This window comes from Neofelis nebulosa, chromosome 18 (assembly GCF_028018385.1).
Source record: "Neofelis nebulosa isolate mNeoNeb1 chromosome 18, mNeoNeb1.pri, whole genome shotgun sequence".
Lineage (NCBI taxonomy): Eukaryota > Metazoa > Chordata > Mammalia > Carnivora > Felidae > Neofelis > Neofelis nebulosa.
Genome location: NC_080799.1, coordinates 45,276,804 through 45,294,492, shown reverse-complemented (window position 1 = coordinate 45,294,492; position 17,689 = coordinate 45,276,804). Strand labels below are relative to the sequence as shown.

Below are 17,689 nucleotides of genomic sequence, written 5' to 3'. Positions count from 1 at the left end.
CGTTCTGGACCGGCGACAAATGGAGACGCCCGAGCCGGTGGCCAAAACCCTGTCAGGAGCCTCAAGGCCCAAATACAGGTTCCCAAGAGGCTTGTGTGTGTCTCTGGCCGGCACGAGCACACGCAGGGCCTGCCGGGTGCTGCCGAGAAGAGCAGACGTGAGCCCTACACCCCCAGTGCGTGGCAAGGACGACGTTCCCAGGCTCTGTGCAGCAGGGAAGACTTCCTACCCATATGCCCCGGGCCCTTCCCCGCCGGCCCCTCTGCCGCCCTGTCCGCCTCCAGGTCACAGGCCCTGTCAGACGAAGCAGCATCCGCAGCACCGAGCCGGCTCTCTGGTTCTATGTTGACAGGGTCACAGGGTGTGAGACAGGTGGCCATAAACGTGGTCACACTCAATGACCAGAGGATGCAGTCAGGCTCCTGGTTCTGCCCGATAAGACAGGCACCAGGGATGGTCTGCATCCTGACACCAGCCTCCCAAGAGCTGGACGGCCCCCCACACAGTGAGGTCCCCAGGAAAGATGTCCAGTGACCATGACTGGGCAAGGGGCGCTGGCAACGTCCAAGAACAGGGCCACCGTGTGACCATGCTCTGGGGCCTCGGTGGGAAATGCAGATTTCCTGGATCTGTCTGGGAATTCCAACGCGCTGGTACATTCGGGGAAAAGTGACCTCAAGGCCCAGCAGAAAGGGCAGGGGAAGGCACATTCTGGCCTGGAGAGAAGACCGCCATCCGCAAAGGGGTTCTCCCTAGGGTGAGCGGCAGGGGGTGGGGAGCCGCATTGGCCTGAGGCTGCGTCAGCAGTGGGCGGGGCCTCTCTGGCCCTCAAGGCCCAGGAGGGCATGGCGCTGGGGACAATGGGGCTTGGGGTCCCTTGCAGAGAAGACTGTACCTCTATGCGTACTTCAGCAACGTTCACCGGCCCACCTGTGCGTGGCACCGTTTATGGCTCCCCGCCCAAGGACCCCCCAGGACCCCCACTCTGTAGCCTGCACAGCGGCCAGGGGGATCCTGACCGTAGTGTCTAGCGAGTCCATGGAGCCCCGGGGCGAGTGCACACTCACAGAGGGGAGACGGCTCCCTCTCTACCCCAGGAGGACCCTCCCAGCCCCTTGTCACACAGCAAGGCCACGTGCCGTGCCCCGGGTGGCGCTCAGTGAAAGAAGAAACCAGGACTGCTGGGGGGTGCCCAGGCCTCGGGGGGCTACAGCCCCAAAGCAGTGCCAAGGCAGCCCTGACTGGGGGTGCGGCCTGCCCTCCCCGCTGCCCCCCTACCTCTGCTTTGAGGGTAATTTGCTGGCTCTCTTCTCTTCCTCCTCCAGGCGCCTGCGGGCCTCCTCCAGCTGGGTCAGAGGGTTGGGGGCTGGGTTGGGTGGCATGGTGGGGTCTTGAACGAAGAGGTGAGAGGGCTGGACGGAGTTGCGAAGCTGAGCGCTGACCCAAGGGTGCACGGCCCCGGGACGCTCCACGGACAAGGGCCTGGGGCTCTCGTGCACCTGCTGCTTCTTGGCACCGGAAGACCTTTGGGAGCAAAAGAACGAGTGTGGCAGCATCTGGAACCCTGGCCACAGGCGGGGCCAGTGGAGGCCACCAGGGGCACACCTGCCACCCCTCCCACCACACCACATGACACCGTGGTCCTCCGCTGCACGCTCCTTTTGTAACTCATTTTTATTTATTTATTATTTTTTTTAAGTTTTTTTTTTTTTTTTTTTTTTTTTTTAACATTTATTCATCTCAGAGAGACAGAGCACAAGCAGGGGAGGGGCAGAGAGAGAGGGAGACACAGAATCCCAAGCAGGCTCCAGGCTCTGAGCTGTCAACACAGAGCCCAATGTGGGGCTTGAGCTCACAAACTGTGAGATCATGACCTGAGCCCAAGTTGGACGCTTGACTGAGTCACCCAGGTGCCCCTGTAACTCATTTTTGAAGAATTGTTTAAAGGTTGTTTATTTTCAGAAAGTGTGAGTGGAGGAGGAGCAGAGAGAGAGGGAGACACAGAATCCGAGGCAGGCCCCCGGCTCTGAGCTGTCAGCACAGAGCCTGACACGGGGCTTGAACTCTCAGACAGCAAGATCACGACCTGGGCTGAAATCGGATGCTTCACCGACTGAGTCACCCGGGTGCCCCTTTTGTAACTAATTTTTAACAACTTTACTGAACTATGTCATACCCTATATATAAAAACTTAAAAAATAAAAAACAAAAAACTTTTCACTGTTTTTAAAAAACATTTTAGTATCAAAATAAATGCTCTTTGTGAGAAAGCTGAACCATATAGGAAATTCCAAAGTAAAAACAATCTAAAAATCTTAATTTAGAAGTACCTACTCTCATTATATTGGTATATTCTCCTTCCCGTTAAAAACAATCAGCGTAACTCTAAACATACAATTTTTCATTTTTTCAAATGTTTCCCCCATGGGATCACACACCTCTCTCTGCCTTCATTACCCGACACAAAACGCTCTAGAGCTGTGCAGTACGCCTTTGCTGCACGGCTGAATTATACCGAAAACATCAGCCTCTCTTAGCCTTGGCTGGAGCCCTTGGAAAGGGGGGCTTTAGCATCAGGAGGGAACCCTGGAAGAGGGTCCCCAGGCTCAGTGCCCTCGCAGTCCCGGAACTGCCCCAGGAAAGATGGCATCTCCCTCCTAAAGAGCCCACGGGGCCAGCCACAGGGAGACCTTGGCTCTGGGGCCCATCCCCAGCCTCTCCTTGCCCCCCACCTCCCCACCCCACACCCACCTCCCATCTCCTGGCCCCCCCCACATCCTCCCTCTCTCGCTGCCCCATGCCTCCACCCCCCCTGCCTACCTGTTGTATGATGTAAGAGCAACAAAGACAGAGGCACACTGTCCCCCAACTCCAGGGAGGCCAGGGAGACCTGGCAGGGATACTGAAATGCCACCATTTAAAATGGCCCATCCTCTCTGTGCTGACAGCTCAGAGCCTGGAGCCTGCTTCTGATTCTGTGTCTCCCTCTCTCTCTGACCCTCCCCCGCTCATGCTCTGTCTCTCTCTGTCTCAAAAATAAATAAACGTTAAAAAAAATTTAAAATAAAATAAAATAAAATAAAATGGCCCATCCTGACATCAAGCACCTTCCAACCTGAGACTGTTTCCAGATGGGCCTTTTATTCTTCCACCACAGAAACCCTCCATCTGGTGTGGGAGGAACGGCCAGAACAGAGCCATTCCTTGTGGAAACCCGAAAAGGAAATCCAGAGAAACCCAACCAAAGCAGGAGAGGGGCTCTGGAAAGACCCCTCACCCAGGACAGGTTTTGTGACCACAAAGGTGTCCGAACACTGGCGGGAGCCTTGTTCCCACAGTCACGTGGAGACCAGACACAGGGACCCACGGGTGGAGAGTCCCACGTCTCCGCTCAGGATGGGCTGGCTGGCAGGTGGTTACCCACTTCTCCCTTTCTCCCCCCGCCCCCGCCAAGCCACACACGTGCACTCTACCGTCCCCAACCATATCCAAAACAGACAGTCAGGGAAGCGGGAGACTGAGGAAGGAGGGGTGGCCAGCCCACCCACGGGCACCAGCCCTACCGCCCAGACAGCTGGTCTGGGGGTAAGGCGTGCAGTCCGGGCCAGCCCCAGTCCCCCATGGTCCCCCCAAAATGGACGGACCCACGCGAGGCAGCAATGGCACGTCTGGGGTCCTGGCTCCACACCCTCCAGAGCAGCCTCCGGCTCTGTGGGGCCAGTACAGAGTTCAGAGGGTGCAGACACCACCGACGGCTGGGGGGTGACCAGGTGCGATCAGAGAAGACTTGTCCTGCGCGGTTTGTCTGGAGTGGCATCCAGGTACCTGCCTAACTGCCCCAGTAACTTAGGTCACTGTCGTGTGGAGGCGTCAGCCACCCAGAAAGCAGCTCATGAGGGCGGCTGTGTGAAAGCGGGGCCCCCCTTGGCGGGCTGGGCACAGCAAGAGGAGATCAGGCAGAAACGTGGTGACTTGAGAACGAGCTCAGCAGCGGACACTCCTGCCCAGGACACCGAAGCTGTGTCAGGACCCCAAGGCCGGCACAGGGCCCCACTCGGGGCGGGTGTCAGCGAGCTCACACGGCCATGGCCACGGGGTATAAGGACAGCTGGGTGGGGCCAGGCTGCAGCTTCAAAGACCCTGGCGGAACTGTGCTGTAGGCTCGTCAATTAGTGCTACACGCTGGTGCCCGCGCCACCCAGGACGCCGGGCACCTTTTACCCGTGGCTTGCGTGGCCACACCCACCCGGGACGCTGGCGCCTCTCACCCGTGGCCAGCCTTGCGGTGCCGGCTGATCTCCTTCTCCCCCTCGATGATCCACTGCATGATCTTTTGGTTCTTCTCCGCGTCTTCCGAGGGGCCAGGCACCTCGGCTCCCGCGCTCTTCCCTGACTCCGCCTTCTTGGCGTTTCTTCTGGAGGCAGTGCCAGACTTCCCGCTACAAAAGCAAGGGGCCGGGAGTCACCTGCTGCCTTTACTTTGTGGCCTGTTGCCGGAAAGCGGCTACCTGAACGTGGTGGCTTTGACAGAGCTGTGTGTCCTCGCAGGCTCCGCCCCAACGCCAGGGGGTTCTCTGAGGTTAGTCTGGTGGGGAGCGCAAGGCGTCCAGGCAGCACCAGCTGGGAGGGCAGGAGCACGTGTCCTTCGCCCTCCCAGCCCCGCCACCCACCTGGTGGCAGCAGCACCGGGACCCAGTCACCCCTCACCCAGACGCCTCCCCCGAAACAGGTACCTCTCTATCCATGCACCCTTCAAGGCCAGAGCCCTGGATGGCCCGGGACCCCAGGCAGGACCAGGCACTCATGCTGGGCGCTGGGGCCCTCTGGCCACCACATGCCCGCAGTCTGTGCAGGCAACCCCGGCTGGACGACTTTTAAAGGGGAATTGTGGCCCAGAAAACTGAACAGAACCCTCAGGAGACACAGCCTCTCACTGTGACCCCTTCCTCCCCGGGAAGGCGCACGTGGCCCTTACTGATACAGGCTCAGGGATGAAGAAACCACAGCCCCGATCCCAAAGCAAGGCCCAGGCTGCCACGGACACTCACCTGTAGGCCAGGCTGTCGCTGGCATTGGGGGCGGTGCCCACGCTCTCTGAGTGGCTACGGGGCTTGGCTGTGTGGCCGTGCAGCTCCGGGACCCAAGAGAAGCTGCCCGGGACACGGCGGGTGGCCTCAGCCTCGGCCTGCTCCTTGGGCCTGGCCGCCCCGTGGTGACTGTGGTGGTGGCCGTGCCTGTGCAGGTGAGGGCCGGATGCGTCCAGCTTCACCCCGGACTTAGGTGCGTGCTTACTGTGCCCAGGGGGCACGCCCCCTAGGACCCCCACAATCTTGGGCACGTGCCCGCTGTCAGGGGAACGGTGGCCGGGCCCCGGCGACTGACAGCCCGGCGTCCTCATGACCCGCTGCACGTGCTCATCCAGGATGCTCTCAGGGTTCTCCTCGTGCGCGTCCCGCAGACCCACGCAGCCCACGTCTGCATAGCGGGGCGGGAAGTGGTGCCAGGCTGTGGCCAAAGGCAGCTTATGAGTGGCCCCCGGGGGACCAGAGGGCATGTCACCATCCTCACCTTCTTCCTCCTGCAGGACAAGGTCACGAGTCACCTCTTGGCACCGGCCGAGTCACAGAAACCTCGCCCTCGCGGAAACAAAGAAACAGGCCCGCAGCGCTCCATCTCGGGGGCAGGAAGCACCGCGCCCAGGATGAGCAGGCCAGGTGAGGCACTGGGCGCTGGGGAGCTTGAGAGAGTGAGCACGCCCACCACGCACCAGGAGCTCGAGGACCACAACGCCCACCCAATCCCGCCCACTGAGAAACCTCCAAAGGGACTTAGTTCTTTTACGCTTCTCAATAAAGATATTTTTACTTCTTCAGTTGATTTTCCTAGTTCTCAATTTTATTTCCATGTTTTCCATTATATTTTCTTTTGTTTGCTTGTAAAGTTTATTTATTTATTTGGGGGGGGGAGGGGCAGGGAGAGAGGGAGAGACACAGAATCCTAAGCAGGCTCTACTCTGTCAGCAGAGCCTGATGTGGGGCCCAAACTCACAAACCGGGAGATCATGACCTGAGTCGAGATAAAGAGTCAGACGCTTAACCAACTGGGCAACCTGATCGTCCCTTTCCCATTGTATTTTCAAAGGGAATATGCCCTTGTACAGAAGAGCTCGTTTTCTGCTTAACTGCTCTGCTCTGTGATTCTGGGTCAACTGTCACACTAAATCCAGTTGGGTTTCTCTGGAGTCTCTGGCAGCCAACAGGACCCTATCTGTAAATATAACATCTGACCAGCCAAATCTTGTATTTATTTTCTCATCTCACTGGATTGTGCAAACCAGAATAACGGTGAGTACATCCGGTAGTGACCAGAAAGGATGGGACAGCTACCCCTGTACTGTACCAGAAACAAATCTAACAAAATCCACAAGAAACTTTTCACTTATGGGAAAGCGTCTCCATGTCACCAGGACAGGCGGTCAGCTGCAGACACTTCAGTCCACGCTCAGGTCGCAGGTGGCACGGAGCAGGACAGAGGGCAGGCGCATGGCTGCGGGGAGGGTGAACACGCCCCTCTCGGGCACACTGGGGCCCTGGGCTCCCCACCCCACGTCCCATCCCGGACCCCCCACTCTGCCCTTGACGGACACTGACCCCTACGGTTAAGGAAGAGGGGCTCTTGCAGTCCCCACGGGGCGGCACGGGGTGGTGACGGACAGCTTGGGCTGAGAGCCAGCTTGTCTCGGTGGCTCTGCACATGTAGGAAATCGGTTTTACGGTTTTGAAATGTTACAGGTTTACCAAACTGTCTAGCTAAGAATTTTCACTTTCTTCTTTGTTATTTTCCGAATTTTACAACAAAACTCCTATTTAAAAATTTGTAGTTATTCTTCGTTAAAAAAAAACTATAGTTTATGGCATATTTACACGAGCCTTATTTTGTAAAATCATGCAAGACAGGGACTCTCACATCCATGCGGATTCCCTGTACATATGTAATTAAAATTTCTCCTGTTTTGTTTTTAAACACACAGGGCATCCGATGGAACTGCACAGCCAGCTGTGGGGCAGCGAGCCCCCCAGGGTCCGAGGGAAGCCTATGGGGACAGAGTGGCTACAGGCCACAGACTGTGACACGGAGCCCGGCAATCCTGTCCAGACGCCACCGCGGGCCTGCCGATTCGTTCCCGAATTGATACCCAGGAAATACAAGGGGCTACTCGTTTGAACATCTTGTGTTAAGTTCACAGGCACTGGGGAACCTCTGTGGCCAGGCCCAGCCCCCCCGTGACAGCTCCTGGGAGATCCAGGCACAACCGCAGGCCCCCAACAGGGAGGCCGCAGAGAACAGGAGACTAAGACTCAGACATGAGAAAAATACACCGAATACCGATGGCTGTTAAAATGCCCGTCCCGCACAGTGACCTGCAGGGCCACGGGCACACGGGGCCACGAGGACAAACTTGACACAATTACCACAGCTGGGTTCTACGGCAAGACGGATTGAAAGTCTCCTTCCTTAAACTTCTTTCACAAACCACAGGGTACTTTTACTTCGTGAGCGTACTCAGGAGGCACTGATGGAGGTGTGCTTGGGCCGCGGATGTGCCACGGTGCCAGCCCCACAACGGCACGCGAACCAGGGCTTGGCTCCTGTAAAACCCGCCGTGCCTCACGGCAACTCTGTGTCCAACACTGATTTCTCAAAGGTTACCTGACAGGCTACGCCCTGACAGTCCCTTCACTCACGGAGGCCTCTGCTGGACCCTGACGGGGAAGGTGGCCTCCATGGATGCCCACTGAACGTCCGCCCCCACCCTCACTGCAACCCAGACTGGCAAACAGGCAGCAGGTCAGCACACGCCCAGCGCCCAGGCCAGCACTGCGCTGCCTACATGGGAGTCACCGGGTCACTATGAGGGAGGGAGACAAGAGGATGCCGGTAAGAAAAACCTAGTGCCCCTGCACAGGTGCTTAAAAATACTTTCATAGGGGCGCCTGGGTGGCTCAGTCAGTTGAGCGGCCGACTTCGGCTCAGGTCATGATCTCTCGGTCCGTGAGTTCAAGCCCCATGCCGGGCTCTGTGCTGACAGCTCGGAGCCTAGAGCCTGCTTCTGTTTCTGTATCTCCCTCTCTCTCTGCCCCTCCCCCATTCACACTCTGTCTCTCTCTGCCTTTCAAAAATGAATAAATGTTAAAAAAAAAAAAACCAAAAACTTTCATGCGGGCTCCCTCTCGGAGAGCACGCCATCTGGCCATTCACCTCAGTGACCACCCCAGCCTTCCTGGTGCCCACCGCGAACCCCAGGTTTTGAAACGCTATTCAAAATCTGAAAAATGTGGGGGGTGGGCCGGCCCCTCATTTCAAACCTGGGTGTCATATGAGGGGGCTCCGGAACCCTGGACGGCAAGGGCACAGCACCATGTGTGACGCATGGAGGGCAGGACAGGAAACCACCAGGTGTGACTGTGGCTGGGCCCCACGACTACCCTTACGATGGCATCTCCAGACTTCAGGTGCACATGACTCACCGGGGGAACACGGAAGGTGAGACAGCAGGCCCCTCCTGGGGGTTCGGACAGAGTCTGAGCAGGACTCAGGTCCGTGTTGTAAATGAGTATCAGGTGATCAGGTAGAGAAACAATTCCTTCAAGAACAATCCTGTTTTGGGTGTGTTTTTCTTTGTGTTGTGTTTTGAGAGAGAGAAAGAGAGAAAGAAAGAGAGCAAGCCTGCAAGAGGGGCAGAGAGAGAGGGGAAGAGAGAATCCCACCAGGCTCCACACTCAGCACAGAGTCCTACGTGGGGCTCAATCCCATGACCCTAGGATCATGACCTGAGCCAAAATCAAGAGTCGGATGCTGTACCAACCGATGCGCCAGGCACCCCTACAACAGTCATGGTTTGGGTTTTAGGCATCGGGCATGAGGTATTGAGGAAAAAAATGCAAGACGCCACTTGTTGGAGACTGTTTTTCCTTTTTCTTTTTTTTAAAGCAAACTCCACACCCAACGTGGGGTTTGAACTCACAACCCTGAGAGGAAGAGTCGTACGCTCCACCGACCGAGCCAGCAGGGTGCTGCCAGTGGTGACCTTTCTTAGTTTCAGAAGGAGATTCCTACCTGCTGGAGAAAAGCAAAGGCCTGTCTCCAGCGACACAGTGGCGCCTGGCTCCGGGAGCACGGGGCACTGGGGCCTCGGGGACACACAACCTGGTGAGGTGTGAAGAGCACGGGGAAGGCCGTGCTCAAGGGACGTCTGTCATCAACATCTCAGGACGGAAACCCGAGCACACGTGGAAATGAGTCTTGCAAGATGACGCCCACAGGCCACATAAGCCGCATGTCTCTTTGACAGCTACAGGCCGAGAAGTATCAGAGCAGGTAAGTCACGAACCACACGTAATTGTCTCAGCACTCCACGTTCTTCCCGGCAAGGCCACGGGGCAGAAAACAAGGCACAGGAGCCTATTTCTGAACATGACCCTTTCTGCACTCGGGATGACAGGTGGGAGCCCCCAGGCCCCGTGCCAAGGGCACACTCTGCTCCACACGTGTGCCCGGTGCCCCTGGGACCTGGCGGGGCCACGGGGGCATGTGGGACACGGGAGGAAGCAGGAAAGGGGTTGGGCTGAAAGGAGAGGTCAGTATGCACGTGGTACGCGTTGAGTCGTCTGCCAAAACTGCCTTCCTGAGCCGAGCCGATGTAGCTCCAGTGTGGCCACCGCCTGGGGATGACAGCAGGGCGTGGTCTCTGCCCGCCTCTCAACACCTCCCCAGAAGCAGGTGGCACAGGAACCCCAGCTCCCCACAGGCCAAGGGGCGGCTGCTGAGTGCCTACCGGTTGCTCCCAGACCGGGCTCGGGGTCCCCGCCAGGGGGACCTCCTCCCCAGGAGACGGTGAAGACCGCACAGAAGCGGTGGCGGCTTCAGACGGGCCCCCGTCACAGGACAGCGGCCAGCCACCAGGGCAGGGTCAGAGGGCGTCAGGAGCCAGCACTCTGGGAGACCCAGGAGGGAGCTCGTGGGAGCCTGAAGCTGCCCTTAACTCCACCAAAACGCAGTAAGATCATCCAGAACCCGAGCCGCACCGTGGCCTCTTCCAGAAGGCTCACTCACCATCCGGACGCGTTTCAGCCGCTCCTCCAGCTTCTCCTCGGCCTCCCGTGTCCGCTGGATGGCCTCCAGGCGGTGGATGAGCTCCGCGGCGAACTTCTGGGGCTCCACGCGGACTTCCTTTGGCATTCGGTAAGTGCGCTGCAAGGAGACACTGATTAGCCAGCCACGTGCAGCCTTGAACTGCCAGCCCCGTCAAGATGGCAGACGGGCACTCTCTGGGTGACCAGGAGGAGCCCCGAAACGTGCGTTTTGTTTCGTTTTTTTAACTTGTTTTATTTTTTATTTTTTAAAATTTATATCCAAATTAGTCAGCATGTAGTGCAACAGTGATTTCAGAGTAGATTCCTTAGTGGCCCTTCCCCATTTAGCCCATCCCCCTCCCACACCCCCTCCAGCAACCCTCTGTTTGTTCTCCATATTTATGAGTCTCTTCTCTTTTGTCCTCCTCCCTGTTTCTATATTATTTGTGTTTCCCTTCCCTAATGTTCATCTGTTTTGTCCCTTAAAGTCCTCATAGGAGTGAAGTCATGATTTTTGTCTTTCTCTAATTTCACTGAGCATAACACCCTCCAGTTCCATCCACATAGTTGCAAATGGCAAGATTTCATTCTTTTTGATTGCCAAGTAATACTCCATCGTATAAATATACATCTTTTTTTTTTTTTTAATTTGTTTTTATTTATTTTTGAGACAGACAGACAGAGCATGAGCAGGGGAGGGGCAGAGAGAGAGGGAGACACAGAACCTGAAGCAGGCTCCAGGCTCCAGGCTCCGAGCTGGCAGCACAGAGCCCGACGCGGGGCTTGAACTCACAGACCGTGAGATCATGACCTGAGCTGAAGTCAGCCACTCAACCGACTGAGCTACCCAGGTGCCCCATATGTCGCATCTTCTTTATCCATTCCTCCAGCAATGGACATTTGGACTCTTTCCATACTTTGCTGTTGTTGATCATGCCGCTATAAACATGGGGGTGCATGTGTCCCTTTGAAACAGCACACCTGTATCCCTTGGATAAATGCCTAGTAGTGCCATTGCTGGGTCGAAGGGTAGTTCTATTTTTAGTTTTTTGAGGAACCTCCATACTGTTTTCCAGAGTGGCTACACCACTTTGCATTCCCAGAAACCTGCGTTTTCTCTTAAAACGAGTGTTCACACTTGCGCCTTCTGCTGGGTTCCTCACTGCCCCCTTTTCTTGTCTAAGGTCTCCTTTACCCAGCACTGAGCCGGGAGGGACAACAGAGCCCTGGTGACCATCACATTAGGTCTCTGTTAGGTCACTACATGTTTTAAAAGTCTAACATTACTGTTACCTAATCAGGCCTTATTTTAATTTGATCAGCTGTCCTCACAATATCTTTTAGAGCAAACGTGTTTTAAAAGTCTAAGCCACTTGGGCGCCTGGGTGGCTCAGTCAGTTAAGCATCCAAATCCTGATTTCAGCTCAGGTTCCAATCTCATGGTTCCTGAGTTCAAGCACCACACTGGGCTCTGTGCTGACAGCGGAGAGCCCAGCTTCGAGCCCTCTGTCCCCCTTTCTCTCTGCCACTCTCCAGCTTGCACTCTCTCTCTCAAAAATTAAAAAAAATATAGGGGCGCCTGGGTGGCGCAGTCGGTTAAGCGTCCGACTTCAGCCAGGTCACGATCTCGCGGTCCGTGAGTTCGAGCCCCGCGTCAGGCTCTGGGCTGATGGCTCGGAGCCTGGAGCCTGTTTCCGATTCTGTGTCTCCCTCTCTCTCTGCCCCTCCCCCGTTCATGCTCTGTCTCTCTCTGTCCCAAAAATAAATAAAAAACGTTGAAAAAAAAATTTAAAAAAAAAAAAAAAATTAAAAAAAATATACGTATTTTTTAAAATCTAAGCCACCACCCCCCTGTTGAGGGGGATGGGGTCACCGGGGAGCTGCCAAGAGGAGGGAAGAGAGCCCAGGGGGCTCAGATGGGGCAGGAGGGCAGACGGAGGAGGGAGTAGCCTGAGACAGGGTGACACACAGGAATCCTCTCAGATCTCCTGGATGGATAGTGGCGATCTAGAACCCTGGACTTCATATGTACAGCAAGCTGAGTAGGGAGGACTCCGTGTGGGGCAGGAGCCTGAGCGGGGGCAGTGCCCCTGGGCACAGTTTTGACTGTGTTTCTCATCTACAAAACGACAGAACCTCAGAAACAGGTAAGCTTAGGTGAGAAAATCACGGGAAGGGCTCGGGGACAAATGCCCACGTGTGGGGCTATCACTGGCCTCGATGAGCTCAGGGGCGGCTGCAGAAAGCTCCGAAGGGTCCGGAGAGGGAAGCAGGGGAGGGCAAGCCCAGGACACAAGCTAACACTTCAACAGAGAGAGCTTGTGCGAAAGGTCCGGGGGTGCCCAGTGTTCTCAGAAGAGCCTGGGCAGTAGGGACAGCCATGAGGCAGAGACCCGGAAGGGAGTCTTTGCGGACAGCATATCCCAGTGGACAAGAAAGGCCCGAGGCCAGCAGGCTGGCTTCTCCGGGGACTGAACTGAGGCAGAGGGCAGTGACCTATATGGGACTGAGAGAGCAAGGCCAGACGTCCAGGTGGCAAGCGCTGAGCAGTGCTGACCGTGAGACGGCACACGCAGAGAAAGGGCAGAGTGAGAAGTCCCCACGAGACGGAAACGCACCCACGTGGAGTGAGGACGCGTGCGAGGCTCGGCCCTGCGGCGGATGCCTGCCCCCAAGCTCAGGTGTTCTGGAAAAGAGCCTCTAGGCTGCACAGCTGTGCTTCTGAAAATGGAAAACTGTCAGGAATGACAATAATTACCAGCTCTGTGGAAAAACGGGTAACCTTCCGACTGTGGAGGAACAAAAGAAGTCACAAAGGAAAAAGTCCCAGTAATTACAACTGTGGACCTTCTGGGGAGTTCAGATGGCCCCTCCCTCGGGCATTAAGGAGTAGACCTTTCATGACTGGAAAGTCAGCGGGGTCCCCCACGTGGTGGTGCCTCTGTGCCCCTGCGCCGACACCCACACACAGCCCCTCGTCCTGGGCCTGATCCCCTGGAAGTCACGCAGCAAGGACCACCAGGCACAGCCCACTCGCCTACCTCGGGGCAGCACAGCGTCTGCCTCTCGCCCGCGCTCCCCGGACCTGCCTCCCCTGAGACCCACCCCAAGTCTCCGGCCCAACGACAAAGTAGACACGCACAGGTTCCTGGGGCAGGAGGGTGTCACCAGCCACAGAAGAGACACCCCAATCACAGGACTCCACGACCTTGGCCAAGATGGGAAACATTTTCTTCTGGTTTGTTAGATAAAAAATGTTGCCCTTAAAAATAAAAGTCAGTTATTTTACCAGCAAAAATGGTTTTATTTAGGAGTAACAAAGAACTGCATCTGGGGACAAGCATTGAATGGCAAAAGTGATAGACTACCCCCACAAACAAAGGCAAAGACGTCATCTTACGGAGAAGGGGAGTTGGGAGGGCTGCTGTGAATGGAAGTCCACTGGAGAGAAGCAAGCGTCTGGGGCAACAAAGGCTTCTCCTTGGCTGAGCTGCAGGGGTGGGACGCAGTGTGTAGGGGACGCAGCGCGTCCTTCCCTGTAACGGACGCTCCTGCTGGGTTGGCACGAGAGCTCCCCCCACTGGCTTCCCGACTCCCCTCCTGTGAGGTTTCTCCTGCTTCATTTCCACGCCGGACAGAACGGATGCAGCATGCCCTCTCTTCGCTCTTAACTCCGAGCCACGTGCTGGCCTGTCTGACCTGACCACACAGCCAGGCTGGGCTCCAGGCTGCGCCCAGTGCTCACGGCAGGCGCCAGCTCACCCAGGCAGCGCTTCTGCTGCTGAGACCCCCCCGCCCCCCGCGCCCCACTGCCTCGACGGGCTACCCAAGCACACCCCCGCCAGGCCCCTCTGCTGAGCTATCAGACAGATGCAGAGGGGCCCCTGCAGAGACCACGAAGCTCCCCACGCTGCTGAGAAGCACACGGGCGACATCTTCTAACGCTGGTCCCCGGAAAACAAAGCCCAGGTGGGTGAGGAGGCCGGTGACCTCTGCCCCCCGTCACCGCCCCCGGCATCTGCACCAACCGCCTGGCCGTGCCCAGTCCATCCCAGCCACCACCTGTTCCCTTGAACGTGTGAACAGCTCAAGGAGCAGGGCTCATTAAGCCTCCCCTGGAAGGTAACCAGCACTCAGAAGTCACCAGGACCCACAGAACTCCTGCTTTCACCGAATGGTTGCACAGGGTCAGGCCCGAGGGTCAGTGTGGTGCCCAAGAACGCTCCTAGCCCTGCCGGGGGGTTGGGCGGCCGAGGTTGGAAGCCTGTGATGCCACAGCACTGTCCACACCGCACGGTAAAGCCAGGCTCTCGCTGCCATGCCTGCCTCTCTCAGCTCTGCCTTCACGCTGACTTGGCCAGGACCTTCCAGAGACTGAAGATGCCTTGCTTTCGATTCTGGAACATTCCCCCAATGACACTTCTGACTCTTGTCTCTTCCTGATTCTCTGTGCAGCATTCTGAGACATCTTTCCGGGTCTATATTCCGGGTCACCAACTTTCTCTTTTGGTTTTCTTGAATATGCCATTTAATTGTTTGAATTAGATCCTATCGCCAGATTGGTTGGTAGGCGTCCCACAGAGGAGGGCTCCCTGACATGAGCATCCCTGGACCCCGAGGCCCCACAGGCCCTGCACGGCCACGGCGCTCAGCCGGACCGTTTCTCTGCACTCCCTCAGTCTGGAACGAGGCTGTCTCCTCTGGACTTTTGTGACCCTGTGACTTTTGAAAATTTGAAGCCAATTCTTGGGCAGGGTGGCCCTCAACCTGGGCTGTGTCCTGCTGATTTCTCCGGCAAGAGGCCCCGGGCCTCTCATGGTCCTCAAGGGGGCAGCATCCATGGGTCCCCTCATGGCCAAAGATGGCACCCCTGCCCCGAAGTCACTTTTTCCCATGGGAGCGACAGCTTCACCTGGGCTGGTGCAGGTGTCCTGCTGCTCATCACACTCCCGGTGTGTTCAGTCCGTCAGCGGAGACGCGCACGTTCCCACCTCACCGTCACTGACCCTCACGCTTTGGTGGCCTGGTGGGAGGGAGCACCTCCACGTGGCTCCTGTGTCCACTCACCCCCTTCCTTTCTGGGACACAGGGTACCCAGGCACCCCTACTGCTCCCCCTGCCCAGGCCCAGTCCTGAATTTACACATCCGTGAAGAGAGGAACCTGGGGGGTCAGTCAGTTAAGCGTCTGACTTGGTACCGACTCAGGTCACCATCTGAGACCGAGCCCTGCATCAGGCTCCGTGCTGACAGTGCGGAGCCTACTTGGGATTCTCTGTCTCCCTCTCTCCCTGCCCCTCCCCCACTCCCTGCCCCCTCTCTGAAAATAAATAAATAACCCTTAAAAAAACCACAAACACAAAGAACAAAAAAGATCTCTGAAGAGAGCTGGGAGACACACGCACCAGCCTACAGCGAGGTGAAGACGTGTGCAGGCCCCGGCTGCGCTCCGACAGCACGAGTTGGCTGGTGCTCCCTACGGGGGAGCCCTGAGGGGCCCCGGCAGCGTGCACGCACACGCAGGCGCACACAGACCACCAGCAGCAGCTTCCACTCCTCCCGAGCACACGCTGTCGGCGCCTGGCTGAGGTCAAGTCTGTGCTGGGAGGTGACAAGATGCTTGACCAGGCTTTTCTGTTTTCTCCTTTTTTTAAACATTTATTTATTTATTTAGAGAGCACGCAAGCAGGGAGAGGCAGAGAGAGAGAGAGAGAGAGAGAGAGAGAGAGAGAGAGAGAGAGAGAGAGGAAGAGAATCACAGGCAGGCTCCGTGCTGTCAGCACAGAGCCCGACACGGGGCCCGACTCCGCCAGCAGTGAGGTCATGACCTGAGCCGAACCTGAGGTCATGACACTGAACCGACCGAGTCCCCTGGGTGCCCCTAACACTGACCACCCATCCTCTTCTCAGAAGCGAGAACATACCCACATCCTTTCTGCTCAACCATAAAAATCACCTTTCTTACCTGGAAATTAGCTAAAAGACTCTAAGCAAAGAACTGGCCACGGATGAGTGTGCAGTGACCCCGAGAGACGTCCCCTTCACCTGCACAGGAACCGCGGACAGCTGCTCGCAGCACCAACGGTTTGAGACTCCTGCAAGCCCTCCTTCTCTTCCCTGAGAAGTCTTTCCCGTTCGGTCGGCACGCCAAGATAAAGAGGTCTCTGCAGGTGGGGGCGGGCTGCCTGCCTGCTCTGCGAAGCCCCCCACCCCCCCCCCCCGGCGCCCACAGTCGGGGGGACTACTGTCACCTATTTCCTCCCAGGAGGCGAAGCTGAGGCACCTCCCACAGCAAGTGCTCGCAGTAACTTGGGATCAGAGGCGCTGAGCATCGCCGCCGTCAGGCTTCCGCATGGAGCCACAGTGAGGTGGCCCGTGCAGGGGCCGGGCCCGGTATCAAGCCAGGGACAGGGGCTCAGAGCTGCTCTCCCACATCGAGGAGCAGCACGTCACTTAGCAGGACGGGAAGACTGCACAGCAGGTGCTACGTGAGGCCCTCCCTGCCCCTCTGAAGGGAACGTGTGGGCCTACAAGTCACCCACGCTGTCCTCGCCAGCCTGCGGGGCGTGACCTCGTGTTGACCACACACTATGCCTGGACATGAGCTGAGCCCGCAGGAAGCAATGCCCTTCCCGCTGCCCAGTGCCACAGTGGCCGGGGGTGGAGGGAGAAAGGGTCCCAGAGGGCCCAGGAGACAGGGCGCAGGGCTGCGTGGCCAGAACTTACAGGGATGTGAGGTAGGGGCACCCGCCCGTTGACCTGGACGCTCTCTTGCATCTCCCGGCGGTGCTGCTTACGGGTCCTGTACGGCGGGACTCCATCCCTGTCCAGAGGAGAGAGAGTCCGGCGTGAGTGCAAGACAAACAGCTCAGGGAAGTGCAGCTGGCGAGGCCTGCTCTCTATAGCCTGAGAGCCAAGAAGGGTTTCTCCGTTTTCTAAAGCAGTGGACAAGGGGCACCTCGGTGGCTCAGTAGAATGAGCGTCATTTCATTTTATTCTTCATTTCAGCTCAAGTCATGATCCCGGAGTCGCGGGATCGAGCCCCTGTCGGGTCCCACACTGAGCATAGAGCCTGCTCTCTCCCTCTGCCCCTCCCCCACTTGTGTTCTCTCTCAAAACTTGAAGGGGAAGGGGCGCCTGGGTGGCTCCGTCGGTTAAGCATCTGACTTCGGCTCAGGTCACAATCTCGCGGTTTGTGAGTTTGAGCCCCGCGTCGGGTTCTGTGCTGACAGCTCAGAGCCTGGAGCCTGCTTCAGATTCTGTGTCTCCCTCTCTCTCTGCCCCTCCCCTGCTTATGCTCTGTCTCTCTCTGTCTCAAAAATAAAAACATAAAAAAAAAAATAAAATAAAATTGGGGGGGGAAGAAAAGCAGGAAAGGAGTATGTGACAGAGACCGTATGTGGCCACAATGCCTGAAACATTCACTGACCTGTCACTGAACACCCAGGTGCCTGTCTGGCAGGGGTGCTGTAAACAGACCAAAACATGGACAGCCAAGACAATTTAGATCCCACTGGAACAGATCTCCCAGGTTCTATGTTACCTGCTGTCTTCCAAG

At 56.9% G+C, this 17,689-nt stretch overlaps 1 protein-coding gene across 4 annotated transcripts in view; it reads right to left on the bottom strand.

Annotated features, from left to right (window-relative positions):
- AXIN1 (axin 1) overlaps nt 1–17,689 on the bottom strand; it is a 64,160-nt gene that overhangs the window by 3,446 nt on the left and 43,025 nt on the right. For 2 of the 4 annotated variants that reach the window (XM_058710118.1, XM_058710119.1), the window contains exons 4-9: nt 16,858–16,954; nt 12,752–12,868; nt 10,114–10,251; nt 5,049–5,578; nt 4,269–4,439; nt 1,279–1,524 (exon numbers count right to left, since the gene is read on the bottom strand). In XM_058710118.1, coding sequence (XP_058566101.1) covers nt 1,279–1,524; nt 4,269–4,439; nt 5,049–5,578; nt 10,114–10,251; nt 12,752–12,868; nt 16,858–16,954 — 1,299 coding nt within the window. The remainder of the gene's footprint in view (nt 1–1,278; nt 1,525–4,268; nt 4,440–5,048; nt 5,579–10,113; nt 10,252–12,751; nt 12,869–16,857; nt 16,955–17,689) is intronic. The other 2 variants (XM_058710120.1, XM_058710121.1) reach the window with 1 other exon arrangement.